This window comes from Euprymna scolopes, chromosome 31 (assembly GCF_053919585.1).
Source record: "Euprymna scolopes isolate OS-2025 chromosome 31, ASM5391958v1, whole genome shotgun sequence".
Classification (NCBI taxonomy): Eukaryota; Metazoa; Mollusca; class Cephalopoda; order Sepiida; family Sepiolidae; genus Euprymna; species Euprymna scolopes.
The window spans coordinates 73,879,810-73,898,634 of record NC_136512.1 but is presented as its reverse complement, the minus strand read 5'-3'; the positions used below and the strand labels follow the sequence as shown (position 1 = coordinate 73,898,634).

Below are 18,825 nucleotides of genomic sequence, written 5' to 3'. Positions count from 1 at the left end.
AGAGGAGATATACATATGAGAAATATTTGGAATTAAGTCTCCCCTTGCTGTTATTTCAGATCACCACATGAATATATATATAAAAAAAGTAACATGAATTCTATGCATTTTAGCCTGAGGATTCCTTACAGGGATGAAACTCGGAAGATTCTGTATAGGTTAATTGTTATCTATTTTCACAGCTTACTACAATATGACGGACTTTCTTGTCATGTTCAACACATAAGGGCCATAAATCCACCCTGTTATATTCTGCTTTTAATGTCTGTACTGTATGTCTGACAAAAGGCCAGTCCTGCTGCCACAAACCAATCTGCAAAAGTGATGGGTTGTGCAGACACAGTTCTTATTTATGCGATTGAAAGATGGGCTTTATAACATATCTTCGATTGAAAGATTGGCTTGATAACAGATCTTCGATTGAAAGATTGGCTTGATAACAGATCTTCGATTGAAAGATTGGCTTGATAACAGATCTTCGATTGAAAGATTGGCTTGATAACAGATCTTCGATTGAAAGATTGGCTTGATAACAGATCTTTGATTGAAAGATTGGTTTGCCTCCTAATTTTTTGGAAATCAAAGTGAGCAAATGCATGGAGTACCACACAATGAGTTGTTAAAAATGATAATGGCTTGCGTAGAATGATTCACACGTATTGATAAAGCTGATTACATTCATTGATGCAAACTATGCGACAGAATCAATGAGTAACTGTATGCAGACTTGTATTGTCAATTTTCCATCTCTTAGGTAGATTGTAGACCGGGACTGAAGACCTCTTACCTGCCCATGAAACATATATATATATATAAATTTACAGTTTTTGTATTTAAATTGCATTCCGAAATAATCTAATTTTCAAAACAAAAATTTATTGTTTGGACAAAGAATACAATATTTATATTAATCTTAATCCATGAATTTTCGATGTAGGAAATTTATTTGCTCTATCTCGTATATTGAGCAATTTTATTTGGCTGGAATTGTCTTGTATAAAAGTACTAGCCAAGGTGCCTGGCATTCCCCAGGTGTTTAGAGGTGTGTATTAAGAAAAAAAAAAAGTGATAGTAGGCGGGCTCGAACCCGTACCACGAAGGAGGAAAAGAACATGGAAAAAAAAAAACGTGACGTGTGTGCTGTTGCGTCCATCGCCAAACCGGAAGTGACGTAGGTTTAAATTAAGGCTAGACAATCGAAAAGAGGGGATGACTTTCGAAAATATCGGCGAAAGAAGCTACCCCTCCCTGTAGAAAAGTGCCCAATTGAGAGTTAAGGAATTAATGTTTTTGGCCATTTTTCGATATTTGTCGTCCGAAAGGTGAAGCTTCAAAAGAATACTGATCTTGTGAAAATCCGTCACCTCTATCAAAAGTTTTAGACTGACATACATACATACACACATACATTTAAACAGACAGGTGAGAGTTATATAATAAATTACCTCCCCAAAGTATTTGTAAGACTTTAAACTGCAAGATTCATTAATCTGTCATCTAATTCATCATTATTTCAACATATATATATATATATATATATATAAAAATTTGTAGTATTCCGAATTATACTAGGTTAATATAATCCAGTAATTGTTCATCTATATATATAAAAGCCAAAATGTGTGTGACCATTTTGTGTATGTCTCGCAAAGGCTTCTTTCGCACGCGCTCCCGGGGACATTACTATCGCTTAAAACTGTGTATATAGGTCCTATATCATAATATCTAGGAATTAGGAAAGTGTGTAGCGTATAGATTTATTTATGTCGATTTTTACAAAATTATTACTATTTTGGCTTCTCGCGTGTTGATTTGGCTTTTTAGTATAAATACAGCGAAACTAAACTCAAACGGACGTGTTCGCGGCATTGCGCTGGGAAAAACAAAGTCAGCTTTGATCAGACACCCCTTCCCAACATCTGTTGGGGAAAGAAACAGTTAAATTTGGGTAAACAAACCCAAACGCTGTGTGACTTTTATTTGACCTTAATTAGGTCAAATGGAAGCAGCAGAGTTAACTTTTATTGCGCACGCCTTTTTTTATAGTTAAATAACCTGCTTAACATTGTCTGTTGTCGCAGTGGGTCAATGGTTAATGTAGCAGGTTTTTTTTTTTTTTCACACATTAATTTCCAACTCAAGGGTACGGGTTCGATTCTCATACTTACCTACCAAAACATTTATTTTATTATTTACCCCCCCCCCCAGTTTTGATTTACCTCAATTTACCCCCGCTAGTATCCAAATAAATTAAAGCCAAAAAAGAGAGATGACTTAAAAAGTAAGCTACAAAATTATCATATTTCATAATTGAGCATTCATATACTGTTTTAACAAAAACCAAGACTTCAAGAAATGGGTTGATAGCAACAAAAAGTGTATTTCATTGTTAGTTACAATTGTCTCAAGACCATTTTGACAAATTCAAACAATATGTATGTGTGAAAATTTTCACAAGAACAGCCTTTCTTCAGACTTATTAAATAAAAAAACACTTTAACAATGAAACCTTAAGGAAAAGAAACATTTCCTTTATGAGGAAAAGAAAACAAATGGAAACACTTTACCTCCGTCACAGTGATCACATTTGTTTCTTTTCCTTAATGTTTCATTGTTAAAGTGTTTTTTATTTAAGTCTGAAGAAAGGCTGTTCTTGTGAAAATTTTGTGAGATGTTCATATTGTCTTAGGATGTTAATTTAAAGAGAGAGAGAGAGACACGCATGTAATTCAATGAGAGGAGATTTGATATATAGATAGATAGACCGAGGGTTTGACATTTATACTTTTGACAGTTCTGTGAACGGGAGTGTTTCTATAACATTTATACTTTGAAACACCTATTTTTTAGATGATGATTTTATCAAAGGTTCTTATAACATAAATGGACAATACCTTTTCTGTTGAATAACAACACGACGACGCAGATACAAAAACACATGATGACGTCCTTTATTTCATGTCTTGATTTCGCTTAAGGAATTCAAAGTTTTTTTACATGGCTTTTCTTTAACCTTCGCTTCCAAGGTTTGGTGTTAGCGGCTCTCTCTCTGACCTCTCTCTCGGCTCTCTCTCCCCTCTTTCTCCCAGACTGCATCTAAAACTCTACCTATATTGAGAACTCGTCACGTCATCACATGATTAAACATGTGCTCATTTATAACGCAGACCGATACTGCACCAACCATACCGGGTGTCCTTAACCTCGTCGGATTCCACCTAATTTGACAGGTGTTCTTCCGATCGTACATTGTCCCGTCACATGTTGGCCTGTTGATCGTCTTCACCCACTGTGTTTTCATGGTGGGACGCTTTGCCTCTCGATCAAATCGTCTCCTACACTGTGTAGGTAGTCTCCGGGTACATCAATCACTCCGCTGGTCCTTGCGGCTTGCTGCAAAATGAAGAGTCCTCACCACAAACAAACAGAACTCTGGTTTATAACAATAACAAACTATTTATTAATTTCATTACTTCATAACAGCTACTGTCTAAATTGAGGTGACTGACTATAGCAGTGAAATGATGTAAGACCAGACCAGTAAAGTCACAGATTTCCCATTAACACAGGCTAGTTAACATTATAACATCAGGCCCTGAGGGCTCCCAAATCGGGAGCGCTTGACCAGCCCAGCCGTTCAGTTCGCTGGCTACAACTCTAGTCTTTTTTAGAATTCCTTTTCTAAAAATCCAACCCCTTTCCCCCACCTCTCCTTCAGAGAGTGGTTACAAACACCCTTTCTTTCTTCCTCTTAGAGCTTATCACTACCAAACCTCAACCCCCACTTGCACTGAGGCCTTTACTTATCAAATTAGGAGTGATTAGTCATTCCAGGTCGAACAATGCTTGGCAGCGACCTTTACCCTTGACCCCCATTCTAAGTTGTCAGCCTTAATCAGCTAAGGATCTCTGGATCTCTTCATACCTCTCAACAGAGGTTTTAAAAACAACCTTTTATGTTAACGGATATATAACGACAATGAGATAAAAACAATTATTATTTTGATTTTTCTCTTTCTGACAAATTCCATAGACATTTCTGTTTTGTCCCAATCAGACATCAACACCCCCTCTTCTGTCCTCTCTTCCTCTATCCCGTCCGGTCAACCACCCCCTCTCACCGCAATATGCACCTTGCTGCATGCATTCATGACACCAATAGTGTCATACATCGAGCACGTTGCCTTGACATGTGTCACGTTGCAAAACTTGACATGACTCTGAGTTCAGTAACCTATTTTTCAAATAACCTCTTTACAAAATATGTTTACAATTTCAATTGACAATTAAATTCCTTATTTTAATTTTCACAGAAACAAATTTCATCATTACATTCCTTTTCCAATAAACAGATATGTAACTATTTTGTGTGAGCTAAACAATTGCGATTCCACATTCCTTATTTTCAATAACATTCTGTATTTATTTTAACTTATGATTGGAATTTTCAATTCCAAATCTAGCTTCGCAAGTTCGAATCTTGTCTATCCTATTTCATATTTACATTTAACTAATTCCCTATTTTTTTACTTACATGAAAAAGGGACAGCCCTTTTATCATGTAACAATGCTTGCTACAGTTGAGTATATTTGGAGATTCCTCTAATTTTTATTTATGTTTATTTATTTTTTTCTCCCATTCTAGTTTTTATTTTGCTGTTCCCGGTGCTGTTCACAGTCGGCCTGCTTCCCCAGGTGAAGACGTTCATCATGTATATATTGGAACAGACAGACATGCATATCTTTGGTGGCAATGGTAAGAAAGACAGAATTTATCCCATGCATACATCTATGCAAAAATTATTGTTCATACTTTTCTATAGTCGACAAAGGAGTGGCTGGTTACTTTTAATGCATCTAAAACCAAGCTTCTCTCTTTACATCATCAACATTCTGATCCACATCTGGCATCAATTGAAATGAATGGCTCTTGTCTTCAGGAGGCCTCAAGTTTTGACAAGCTTCTGGGCCTGACAATTACTCCTGATCTTAAATGGAACATGTACATCAAATCTGTTGCCAGGGCCGCTGGAAAAATGGTGGGATCTTTCTATCGATCCAGTAGATATCTCACTGCTGATGCAATTCTCTATCTATATAAGAGCCAGGTACGTCCAAGGATGGAATAGTGTTGCCACATCTTGGCAGGAGCTGCTAGAAAGAACTTGTCCTGCCTTGATAGAGTTCAAAATAGACTTCGTAGCCTCGTAGGAGATGTCCTTTTCTCTTCCCTGCAACCTCTATCTCACAGAAGAGATGTTGCAAGCTTGTCTCTGCTTTATCGTTATTTTCATGGAAAGTGTTCAACCTGAGCTTCAGTCTATGGTTCCCCCCTCGCCAAAATTTTTCAAGAAACACTCGTCTAGCTGAAAACACTATCAATAATTCCCCCCACTCTTTATCTGTGCCTAAACCTAAATGTAGATTCCATGAACAAAGCTTCTTTCTTAGAACTGCACGCCTTTGGAATTGTCTTCCGTTTTCCTGCTTTCCAGCTGAGTACAATATGGTTGTCTTCAAGTCTAATGTAAATAAGTTCTTGATGAGCTGTTCCATATAAGTTAACAAATTTACCGAATTTTCATTACTAATGATTTGTGACCTTACACGACCTTAACCCTCTCATCGCGGCCCAGTTATGATCTTAACCCTGGGTCGATGCCCAATTATGACTATCCTAGTCACCGGGTAATTAATTATGTCGACTGAGCAACCAGGTCTGCCAACCGTTGGTACGTCGCGTCACCCAGTGAGTCCTCGTCAAGGCGTTGGAGGACTCTTCTCCGTTGCACGGTCCTCAAGGCCTGTTCTTCTTGATCGTCTAGTTGGTCGTCCTGTTGACTGGGTGTTCGTTGACGGGAACGGGGTCACAAATGGCAAGTAAAAGAAATAAAGTTACATGGAACAACAGCACATCAGCAAACAAACTACGGAGGTTGGTTGATATATAATGTATTTAGGAAATTCATAAATGATTATCTACAGACGTATGTACAATTGAAGATTAAATGGAAGCAAGCAATTAGATTTGTGAATGAGCTTCTTGTTGTTGAAATACTCGGTCGGAGTCGCGGACCGTTGTAATTATCGTTAAGGTGTTCTGGCTGGTCTCTTCCTAGGTCCTCTGAATTCTATTAAGTTGCAAATTGAGCTCTCTGGCGACCAGCGAGGGGGAGAGAGAAGTTGGGTGGCTGGATTCCTCTGCTGAGACCTTTATCTCTGTCTTCTCTCTTCTTCTGACTCCTATCTGATTAAATCGAGTTTTACAGATCTTATATAGTAAAACCCTTGAATAATGACGACGCCTACGTTCGTCTTCGACCAATCAAATTGATTGATAACAATCCACCTGATTTCTTCTCATTGGTCAATTTGGCCTGTGGCAGGTATTATTTTTCCGCCCCCAATTTCCAAAATCAAATTGACTCCTCCCCAACTTGCCTGACCCCGCCTTCTCGATAATGGTTTTTATCCATATTATCAACTGATAATCAGAGGAAATATTATTTTTTAGCTTGTAATAGATCACCAGCTTTCATCTATTTAAAAATATCCGTTTGATCTTCTTTCCCCTTTGAATTATTTGTTTTGTAAAAACATCCGTGTGATTTTTAAAAGAAATATTCTTTACATGTCAGAATTCCCCTTAGCGCCCAAAACAATTTGCCAAAAGACATTTTTAAATAATTCATATTGAAAAACAATTCATGTCGAACCTTGGGCTGACGTCATTAATTCTTTTATCAGCCCTGATCTGTTTCATGTGTGTGTGTGTTTCTCAGATCAAAAACGATCCGACATTTCACCTGTCAAACAACACATTTCAAGCCGACCGACATTTCCAATCTCTGTTTCGGAATATTTTGTGTTGGCTCGTTTAGTTCAAACGCGAGCGTATTTTGGTTAAAAAAATTTTTAAGTAATCTTTCGCTTTGAAGTTTAGCATGCGATTACTATTTTTATCCCCCGACCGTATGGTATCTCAACCACAAGATTTTGACACATAAAAATATTAACTAAAAAAATTTTTTTTTTTTTTCTGTAATTGATGTTCGCCCGGGATTGAATATTACATTCAACACAAAAAAACGTCACATCGACCCTACTGATCTGATGTGGCCCCTCTTTGGTGTTACAATTACTATATTTTCCAATTTTTACTGTACACTCTTTAACCCTTATCCTTGAGTGGCCTCTTGGCCTTGATAATGTGGTGATGCCTGTGTAAAAAAAAAAAAAATGTTCACTAATCTTTAATACACTTGAATGTGATATTTATTTTTTCTATTTAAAAAAAAAAAAAAATATTTGGCACTTCTACACTATTGGGATGAAATTTCGGAAATCATAATACGGAATTTCACATGAAGAAAATGTTATCTACGTATTCCTCGTATTTTTAAGATGATTATATCCAAAAATTACAAAAATCGATGAGGTAGAAAATTTTTAAAGAAAATAAAAAATAGAATTTGATGAAAATGATTGTAAGACAGAAGAGTTAAAAAAGGAGGTAATTTTCTGATTTGATTTAAGATGGCGGCAATTTTTATCTGCTAACACGATTAAAGTTATTTTGTTGGTACTTTACAGTTTAATCAAGACATTAAAAAATGAAAATATCGAAAAAAAAAAAAAAAGTTTAACTTGTACGTATTCGTTATGAATGAAATTCTCCGAAAAAAAAAAATTTCACTTAATTTCATCAAGTAGTTTTTTTTTTTTTACAACGAAAAAACAATTTGTTATGATACCGAGCAAAAGGTTTGATTTTTAGGAAGAAAAGCGAGTATTAAAGATGGAGAGGGAGTGTCGGTGCTTTATAACTAGAGTTATCTCCCTGTGGCGTGTCTAAAATCCAAACAAAAATTTTTAAAAATCCAAGATGTCTGCCTTCAATGTGCTGTCATAAAAACATGTTTTTCCGCTGTAAAAAAAAAAATACTCTATCAAATTAAGTGAAACTTTTTTTCTGAGATCTTCAGTTCCAAACGGATACGTACAATATAACCTTTTTTTTTCAATATTTTCATTTTTTTAATGTCTTGATTAAACTGTACAAGTACCGTTTTGTTTAATAATTCATTAATATTCAGGTAATTTCGACTGGATAATTTGGAAGCTACCATTGTAACTTATTAGAATTGACTAAAAATCAGTTGAAACTATTGTTTTTTATCTGAAAACTCCATTTGTCGACTACAAAATCTCATCCCAATTCTGTAGAAGCACTGATTTTTCTTTTAGTCATCAAAAATGGTAATTGGTAATTTTTTATTTTGTTTCCACCTTAACATTTTCCTTTAAAATGACACCTTTTACAAGTTTTTGGATATGCTGAAAACGGATATCATATTTAAATTTTCCGCAAATAAATAGTTTCCCAGATATTAAGCAATGTAATTCCTTAGGTTAAAGGCAGTGGTTTGCGTGTACAACAATGACCACCACTTTTAACATAAGGAATTACATTGCTTGATATCTGGAAAAGCTTGTCCCAATTCTGTAGAAGTGCCAAAAATTATATAAAGCAAATTTATAGTAGGCAGAGATGTAATGGCTAGGCACAAACTGAAGCAAATTAAGAGATATAACAGTGGACTAAGCTATACAGATTCACCTTTATCAATACAGTATATAATTTTTTTTTTATACTTACATTGTGTTCTTATTTGCATGGTCAGATGAGATTTTTGTATTGTATAATATTTCGGGGAAAAAACTTTCATCAGTATGTGTTCTTACTTATGGCAGCATTTGTAAGGTACGTGTTCTTATTCATGACAGCATACTGAAATGGGATTTCCGTGTTGTATAATGTTTCAGGAAAATCCTTCGTCAGATATGTGTTCTTTACTTGCAACAACATGATCAAATAGGATTTCCATGTTGTATAATATTTCAGAAAAACCTTTTATCAGATATGTGTTAATTAAAATTTAAAAAAAACTCTTTTTAATTTAATTTTTTAATTAAAAACATAGAAATTATAACAATTTGAATAGATTAATAGAACCTTGAAAATGATGCCAGTCTTAGAAACAAGAACACCATGAAAAATGTATGTGTCAGTATTATGTAGGTGTTTATAATAAAAGGAGACTGATGGCAGAGTTGTTTAAGGCTTTATAAAGCTTTATTCTACTAAAAAAAATGAGCCAGCAGTAATACTGAGGGAAGGAAAATGTCCGACTGCTGCTACTGTTATTTTACTGAGAAAAGGAAAGCCGGGGAAATAGTTTGGTACAGGAAAGGAAAGAAGATTTCTTTTATTTTCCAGACAATCAGGGATTGGAGTTTTCCATCTTTTAGTGAAATTCATTTTTTTTTTTTTTTTTTTTATCTAGGAAAAGCAAATTGCAATTTAATAATGTGAGTTATCTGCTCCTTGATTGAAATTTCCTTTTTTTTTTTTAATTAAGAAAAAGATGTTTGTATTGTTTTGGTTATTTGGACAAGAGAAAAGGAAACATGAATTTAACACCCGAGGAAGGTTGTAAATTACAACGACTGAAGCGCTGTGCCAATAACACCCAAAATAAGAATAATTGTCCGAACAATCAAAACAATACAAACATTCGCATCTCAAATATTCAGAATTGCAAGAAAAAGATGGTTTTGATCAAATCACTAGAACCATACCTCCTTATTTATTTATTTTTTTTTTTTTTCACTATTTAACTGAAATTTCTTTCTTTCTCACTTCATCTTTCTATTTTGCTCTTCCAACTATCTTCTCTTGCTTTGCCTTCCTTTTTTCCTCTCTCTAAAGTGGGGGGGATGGGAATTAATCTCGGTTTCATCTTTTTTGTTATTTGCTATTCAAAATGCCTGATGAGCATATAAATTATTCCTCGTGTAAGATTTTCTGAGGTAAGAGACAAAGTCGGACCATTTAATTTTCAGAGGTCTGAGCCAAACCTTAAAGTTACTGATTACAGCCCTGCATTTAAATGATAAACTTCTTGGGGGGAGGTTAAAAATTATTTTTAAAATTTGTTACAAGTATATTATGTTCTATTTTATTTACTACAAAATTTCCATAGGTTCCAGTCGTCTTTTTAAAGCAAACAGTTGCATCAGCTATGTTTTTGTTTCCAATCTAATATTTTTTTAAGCTTTTTGGTTTTTAATATATGGGAAGAAGACAAAAAGAAAAGAGGGTGTGGATTAAGGTTTGTATTGAAATAAATGAAATAAAGGAATGGAGGAAAAGGCATAAAGAAAGAATGGGACGGGTGAGGAGGTTAAAAACCATTTCTCTTTTTATTTGTATTTTTAATTTTTTTATTTTTTACTTCTATTTTTAGTAACATGTAATACGACCTCCTGATAATAATTTCTTGTGCCGCTAAATACCTTAAATATTTTCATCAAAAACTCAGCTATAACCTATATCACCTGTAGAGGTTTCTAGTTACTAGCAACTAGCTGACAGAAACATACTCATAAATGTGTAGCAATATATTACTGCTTATGTAAAAAAATATATATATATAGAGAGAGAGAGAGAGAAAGAGAATAAATGACAGTTATATTCCAAAATTCATGATGTTGACCATCTTATAATTTATTCCTTTAATTCAGTTGACTTATACAATTCTTGACAGTTTCAAAATCAATCACTTAATTATTATATCAATCAGTGAATCTATTATGCCCTTAACTCATCAGAAGAAATAGCAACAATCAATCCGTCAAAAGGAAATGAAGTGCGATTTGACATTATTAAAATCCGAAAATTATAATTGTAATGATTAATAGGCTTGATTATAACAGCTAACTGAATTATGTATGGTTTTCAATTCAAATCAATTAATTGATTAGTTATGATAACCGAAATGATCAATCGGTTTTTTTTGGGGGGGGGGTATATATTAGTGCTGGGACGATTAATTGCAATCGGAATCGGAAAAATCAGAGCTTTTTGGGGTATCAGAATTGGTATCGAAATCGGAAAAATTTGATGCCAAAACCGATTCCTTAAATTATCTTTATATTTGATTTTGGTTTAAGAAACATCTTCCATTGCTTGAAGTAATAATAAAATAAAAAATATTTATTGATTTTGACTTCCAGTAAAACTAAAATCTCTTGATCATCCTCTCACAAGTGTGTTTTTACATTTCAGAAATTATATGCACATTTATAATGTGTTTTTAACAGTAATTGGGACAAAATAACACTTTTCTAGTTAAATATTTAGTGATTTATAAAGAATCGGTAATTGTATCGGAATTGGAAATTTGGTACGGAATCAGTAATTGTATCAGACTCGGGGAAAAAATATTGGAATCGGCCCATCACTAGTAGAAGTCCTAAAAATTTGCAGTTGTATTTTGAATGTCACTCGCACTGAAGTATGAACCTCTAGATGAGTGTAACTTTACAACTGAATTTGTACAAGTATCTTATCCGCTATGTCCTGGGTCCTTGCAGATCCTCAACTTTAACAAGATACCCCTAAAGAAGGTTGAAGATTTCATCAACCAAAACATGAAAATAACACTAAAGATATGAATATTGGTCTGAAGAATCCAAATAATACAAGGTTTTATTTTATTTTATTTATAAACTTAAGTTCAAAGAAATAATAATGTGGGGTTCTGGGCATGGAGCAATAGTACACTGGAGTCCTCATTAAGTCCTGGTTTTAAAAGTTTATTTCTTATGAGTATATTGTGTACTTTTTTATTTACTGCGGAATTTCCAGAGGTTTTCTTAGTTGGTATTATTAGTTTTGGCAATAAACACATTTTGTTTCACAGATTTGTTTTTAACCGTTTTCCTTTGACCACCTTTTCACCTTTGACATTTCTTGTGTTTCAGCCACTACCAGTTTGGCTGCTGCGGTTTACTCTGTTACACGGAGTGTAATTGCTGTTGCACTACTCTATTTCTTCTGTTATTATGCCATGCAGGTAAAAGTCATTTCGCCTTTTCACCAATATAAAAATGTGAATTCTGTTGAACATTTCTTTCAAATTCAAAAAAAAAAATTTTGTGTGTTTTTAAGTTTAGATTTCATACCAAATTAACATTTTATTTGTTTATACAATTTTGTCTTTCCAGCAAAAAGAAAACTCTCAACATGTAATGTTTTCCATATATTGTGCTCTGCTGGTGGCTATTTCTTACCATCTGAGCAGGTCAGCCAGTGATCCAACTGTTTTGTTGTAAGTAGAAAAAAAAAACTTATTGCTTTTCTTTAACATTTTCATGCAGTAGATTTTTATTTATTTTTAATAAAATCACATAAAATTTAATTGCTCTTCACCATTGTAATAAATTTGACCTTGGCTTTTGTGAGCACCTTCACCGCCTCTTTGACCCTCTCCACCGCCTCTTTGACCCTTTTCACCACCTCTTTGACCCTCTCCACCACTTCGGCCCTTATCGCCCTCCCCTTTGACCCTTATCGCCCTCGCCTCGACCTTCATTTTCTCTTTAATACCTTTTTTTACATGTTGGCATTCTGTGATTGTTTTAAGGAAAAATAAACCTGTTTTGATTGCTATTAAGCATTACGTTTTTTTTGTTTTTTTTTTTCTCTTTTTTTTTTTTTGCTTCCAGATCGCTCATAAAAGATTTAATATGTGGTAAAAGTTCTAATCAACCGGAAGAACCAGGGGAAAATGAACTTATTGATCCCTTGCCAGATAAACTTAAAAAATGCGTTGTAAGTATAAAAAATTTGCTAGAAACTGTTATCAAAAATATAAAAATAGTCTGCAAAGTATTTCCCCGATATTAAAAAACAAAAATTAAAACATCCATATGATGTATATACCTGTGACTGAACAAAAGTGTCATATTCCAAAAATCATATAATTTGATCAAGTAGTTTTATGTTTAACTAAGAAAATCAAATTTTTTGAGTAAGCGAAAATTGAGATTGCCTCATGTTGTCATCTTGAGGAAACAAAGAGAAAACTTAACAATAATTCAAACTTGCGAGATTAGTCTTGTAATGCCATTAATCACTTAAAAATGTTTGAAAATGATTTTCTTTATAAAAATAAAACTATCTGATCAATTTATGTCATTTTTAGAATATGACATTTTTGTTCAGTCACGGGTATGTAAATCAAAGATTTTTCTGTTTTTTTTTTGTTTTTTTTTATTGGGGAATTCTAGACAACAGCTAAATATTTTTGTTTTTTACATAAACGAATGTCATTTTTTAAAACTTAAAGTATAAATTAAAGTATAAAAAAAATAAATCTTTTAAAAAGAATAAAATCTTAAACGGAATTCTATCTGTAACGTATTCGGTTTTATAACAATTAATAACTTTGACACACCAGTTCTTGTTAGACTATCAAAGTTAAGCAATGTTAGGCCTGGCCTGTACCGAAAGAGGTGACCATTTGGCAATACCAAACACTTTATGTGGAAGGATGGTAAAATCTCATTGCGAGAAAATGCATACCCAAGGATGTATTTAGCAAGTATTTCTGTGCTTGTGTAGTGTAATTGAATTAAAAAAAAAGAATTTTAAATAAAAACTTACTCATGTGTTTGTTGAAATTAGTAAAAAAAAAATTTAAATTACGGAAAATGATGAAATAGAAAAATAATTTAAAAAAAGGAAAAATAAAATTTATCCAATCGTAGAGTTGATCGTATTTGTTAATGACTTAAGATTATGGCATAATCATATTGATACGCTGTTTCTTGTCAGATCACTGAAGATTAAGCAACACTGAGCCTGGCCATATTTATTATTATAGAGCCAAATTTCTATTGATTATATGTATGTGTGTGTTTGTGTGTGTGTGTGTGTGTATATATATATATATATATATATATATATATATATATATATATATATATATATTACTAGGCCACCTGGCATTGCTCAGTCATAAAATATGCTTAAATATATTTTAACACATGCAGATTTCATATTATTATAGAGCAAAATTTCTATTGATTTTTTATATATATATATATATGTGTGTGTGTGTGTGTGTGTGTGATTTAAAAAGTAAAAAAGTGACTTGTGTCATCAGCTGAATTAAAACCAAAACATATAGCTCTCCAGCCTTATCTGTTAACGTCTAACCTAAATCTATACGTATAACAAAAACTGCAAAAAAATAACGTTTAATCTTTAACTTTTAATTAGCACATGTGCAGAAAAAAATGGTTACAGTTGAATTATGCCGGGCCATGGTTAATGTTGTTTTTAATTTTGATCCCTCAGCAGCAATTCTACTGGCTAAAAAGCAAATAAAAAATGTGTTACAGGTCCAAATACCCTATATATCAAATTTCAACTCTTTAGACCAAATATTGAGAGAGGAGTTTTATACAGACTTTACACACATACACACACAAGGTCTTTCATATATATATATTTATTTTCATGTGATGAACATTTTCTCTTAAATTCGTCACAATTATGCAGAATGTAGAAACTATGCATAAATAGAATTCAGTGTAATAGTGAAATGAGAAACCACGAAAAATACATAAGTAATTAATACACATTTTCAAAGGCATATGCAAGTTAATTGATCTACATGAAGTCGCTTTTATATCCATGGCTGAGTATATTATAAAGTTTGTTTTAATAATTTTTTAAATTGAAAAAGTAGGCTTTTAATATCAATGTCAGAGCAAAAAAACAAAACTTTATAGCTATATAGATAATAATCTTCATTAATAAGTATTGATCTATCATAAGATTGTACGTCTAAAAACAAGAATTTATTTAAGGCTCCCAAAATTCGAACAAAAATTATCTGCATGGATGAATTGATAAATTTTGCTTGTAAGTTACACTGATCTGGAGGTTGAAGGTTCAATCTCCAGTGTGGATGACACTCAAAATACAATTGCGAATTGCTTTGGGTTTCTACTCGGCCATGGATAACGGAACGAGGACATGCTACCCCCGGGGATTGAATAAAGGGTTTTGTTTAGAATTCTATGCAGATTCCAGAGTTTTACAGAAAGATTTCTGAGTTCAACAAGATATACTTGAAAAAAAAAATTTACATCCAAGGATAATCCGAATAATATGAATTCATTTTTTTTTTTTTATGGTCAAGACTTCATCCATGTTTTATCCGAAACTATCTGATTTCTCTTGTTAGAAAGGATTATCGTGCATATTTTGTAATTTTAATTTGTATCTTGTCTTTTTTTTTTTTTTTTTTTTTTTTTTCAGAGTGATCGGCTACAATCAGATCTTTTAGTTTGTATATTATTTGCAATCATCATGTTTGCAGTTCATGTTAGTACCGTTTTTAGCAGTCCTGTCCTTCAGGTGAGAAACAATTCTGTTTTTATTTCACATTTTTCGCCTTATTTTTACATTTCATTTTTTCCGTTTTTTTTTTTGTTTTTTTTTATGTTAATTTTGTTACCTTATTAAATTGAAACTCTGCTTTAGATTTTATCTCTCATTGAGTGACTTTTTTAAAAAAAATTATCTTCTATTTTTATCTATTTTTTAAATTTATCTACTATTTTTTAATTTTTTATTTTTATCTTTTTAAATTTTTTATCTTATTTTTTTGTTTTTATCGATTTTAAAAAAATTTTTTATCTATTTTAAAAAATTTTTTATCTAATTTAAAAAAATTTTTTATCTAATTTAAAAAAATTTTTTTATCTAATTTTAAAAAAATATTTTATCTAATTTAAAAAAAATATTTTATCTAATTTAAAAAAATATTTTTATCTATTTTAAAATTTTTTTATCTATTTTAAAATTTTTAATCTTTTATTGTTTTAATTTTTTATTCTCTATTTAATAAAATTTTTTATTTTCTATATTTAAAATTTTTATCTTCTATATTTAAAATTTTTATCTTCTATATTTAAAATTTTTATCTTCTATATTTAAAATTTTTTTATCTTCTATTTTTTTTAATATTTTGTCTTCTATTTTTTTTAATATTTTGTCTTCTATTTTTTTTAATATTTTGTCTTCTATTTTTTTTAATATTTTGTCTTCTATTTTTTTTAATATTTTGTCTTCTATTTTTTTTAATATTTTGTCTTCTACTTTTTTAAATTTCTTTATCTTCTATTCTAATTTTTTATCTTTTATTTTTATCTTCTATTTTTTTAAATTTTGTATCTACTTTTAAAAGTTTTTATATACTTTTTTATCTTTTGTTTTTTAACTTTTTTACCTACTATATTTTTATCTTTTATTTTATTTTTATCTTCTATTTTTTAAATTTTTATGAAGAAAATTTTGCTTATATATTCACTGCTTTTTCAGATTTACGAAAATCATAAAATTGAATTTCAACTAAAACAAATGCAATCTACTTATTTGTTATTTCAAAATCAGTTTCACATCCAAAATTTCTTTTTTAATGATAAAGTAGAAAATTAATTAATTCTTTCGAAATAATTGCAAGTTATACTTAAATAATAACCAGATTCAAAACTATGGGTTACTTCTTTTGTTTAAATAGCTAGATCTTTAAAGAAAATGTTTTATGTAATGTAGTAATTGCTTCTTGTTGAAATGTAATTTTCCAATTTTTTTTTTTTTTTTTTGTTATTCTGAACAAGGACCATTCACTCCAAGCAAGGCAGATTACCACTTAGATATAATGGACTACTGTGAATTAGAGACCATATTATAGGGAGCAGCTAGATGTCTGTTTACATTGCATTTAAACTTCTGTGTGTGTTAGTATAGTTGGGAAAGCAGATTAAGTTTTAAAAATCTTCAAAAAAAAATTTTATTTTCAACCTTTTATTTTCCACCTTTTATTTTTCTCTTTTTAGCCATATTTTTATTTTCAACCTTTTATTTTTCTCTTTTTAGCCATACCTCAGCGATGTGTTGTGTTATCTAGCTGTAGCTGTTGGCTTCATAATCCACTACATCATCCCTCAACTGCGTAAGGAGATGCCATGGTTGTGTTGCTATGACCCCATCCTTCCGAGTTATAAAGAGAAACATTTGGAAGCGGATGGTATTTAAGCCTTTTCCTTTTTTTTCTAATATCTTTTATTTTTAGTATTGCCTTTTATTTATTTATTTTTTTTTTAAATCTACGTCTCTTATTGTGCAAGGTAATCCCCTCCTCCTCATCTGGCTACAATTTAACGATACTTGATAAAAGTAAATTCTAGTCTATGCCAGACTTGCCCACCAAATTTCAGAAACTAATTGGTTCATAATGGGGGATAATTTGTTTTAAATTGGATGTATGGGATATGTCTGGTTTTAAATTGGACGTATGGGATATGTCTGGTTTTAAATTGGACGCATGGGATATGTCTGGTTTTAAATTGGACGCATGGGATATGTCTGGTTTTAAATTGGACGCATGGAATATGTCTGGTTTTAAATTGTACGCATGGGATATGTCTGGTTTTAAATTGGACGCATGGGATATGTCTGGTTCTAAATTGGACGCATGGGATATGTCTGGTTCTAAATTGTACGCATGGGATATGTATGGTTCTAAATTGTACGCATGGGATATGTCTGGTTCTAAATTGGACGCATGGGATATGTATGGTTCTAAATTGGACGCATGGGATATGTATGGTTCTAAATTGGACGCATGGGATATGTATGGTTCTAAATTGTACGCATGGGATATGTCTGGTTCTAAATTGGACGCATGGGATATGTCTGGTTCTAAATTGGACGCATGGGATATGTCTGGTTCTAAATTGGACGCATGGGATATGTCTGGTTCTAAATTGGACGCATGGGATATGTCTGGTTCTAAATTGGACGCATGGGATATGTCTGGTTTTAAATTGGACGCATGGGATATGTCTGGTTTTAAATTGGACGCATGGGATATGTCTGGTTTTAAATTGGACGCATGGGATATGTCTGGTTTTAAATTGGACGCATGGGATATGTCTGGTTTTAAATTGGACGCATGGGATATGTCTGGTTTTAAATTGGACGCATGGGATATGTCTGGTTTTAAATTGGACGCATGGGATATGTCTGGTTCTAAATTGGACGCATGGGATATGTCTGGTTTTAAATTGGACGCATGGGATATGTCTGGTTTTAAATTGGACGCATGGGATATGTCTGGTTTTAAATTGGACGCATGGGATATGTCTGGTTTTAAATTGGACGCATGGGATATGTCTGGTTCTAAATTGGACGCATGGGATATGTCTGGTTCTAAATTGGACGCATGGGATATGTCTGGTTCTAAATTGGACGCATGGGATATGTCTGGTTCTAAATTGGACGCATGGGATATGTCTGGTTCTAAATTGGACGCATGGGATATGTCTGGTTCTAAATTGGACGCATGGGATATGTCTGGTTCTAAATTGGACGCATGGGATATGTCTGGTTCTAAATTGGACGCATGGGATATGTCTGGTTCTAAATTGGACGCATGGGATATGTCTGGTTCTAAATTGGACGCATGGGATATGTCTGGTTCTAAATTGGACGCATGGGATATGTCTGGTTCTAAATTGGACGCATGGGATATGTCTGGTTCTAAATTGGACGCATGGGATATGTCTGGTTCTAAATTGGACGCATGGGATATGTCTGGTTCTAAATTGGACGCATGGGATATGTCTGGTTCTAAATTGGACGCATGGGATATGTCTGGTTCTAAATTGGACGCATGGGATATGTCTGGTTCTAAATTGGACGCATGGGATATGTCTGGTTCTAAATTGGACGCATGGGATATGTCTGGTTCTAAATTGGACGCATGGGATATGTTTACTTTTAACTTAATGTGCCAACAAATTAAAAAAAAAAAAATGAATAGTTAAAATAACTTCCTTGCATTTCTCGTCAATGTTGGCTTTATGCATCTTTTTAATTTTCAAATTTTGATCCTTAAA

General features: G+C 32.5%; 1 protein-coding gene across 13 annotated transcripts in view; it reads left to right on the top strand.

Annotated features, from left to right (window-relative positions):
* Nucleotides 1-18,825, top strand: part of LOC145255819 (pecanex-like protein 1) — a 269,992-nt gene that overhangs the window by 218,081 nt on the left and 33,086 nt on the right. For all 13 annotated transcript variants that reach the window (XM_080114531.1, XM_080114532.1, XM_080114536.1 and 10 more), the window contains 6 exons: nt 4,646-4,756; nt 11,830-11,921; nt 12,073-12,176; nt 12,574-12,679; nt 15,179-15,277; nt 16,802-16,952. In XM_080114531.1, coding sequence (XP_079970657.1) covers nt 4,646-4,756; nt 11,830-11,921; nt 12,073-12,176; nt 12,574-12,679; nt 15,179-15,277; nt 16,802-16,952 — 663 coding nt within the window. The remainder of the gene's footprint in view (nt 1-4,645; nt 4,757-11,829; nt 11,922-12,072; nt 12,177-12,573; nt 12,680-15,178; nt 15,278-16,801; nt 16,953-18,825) is intronic.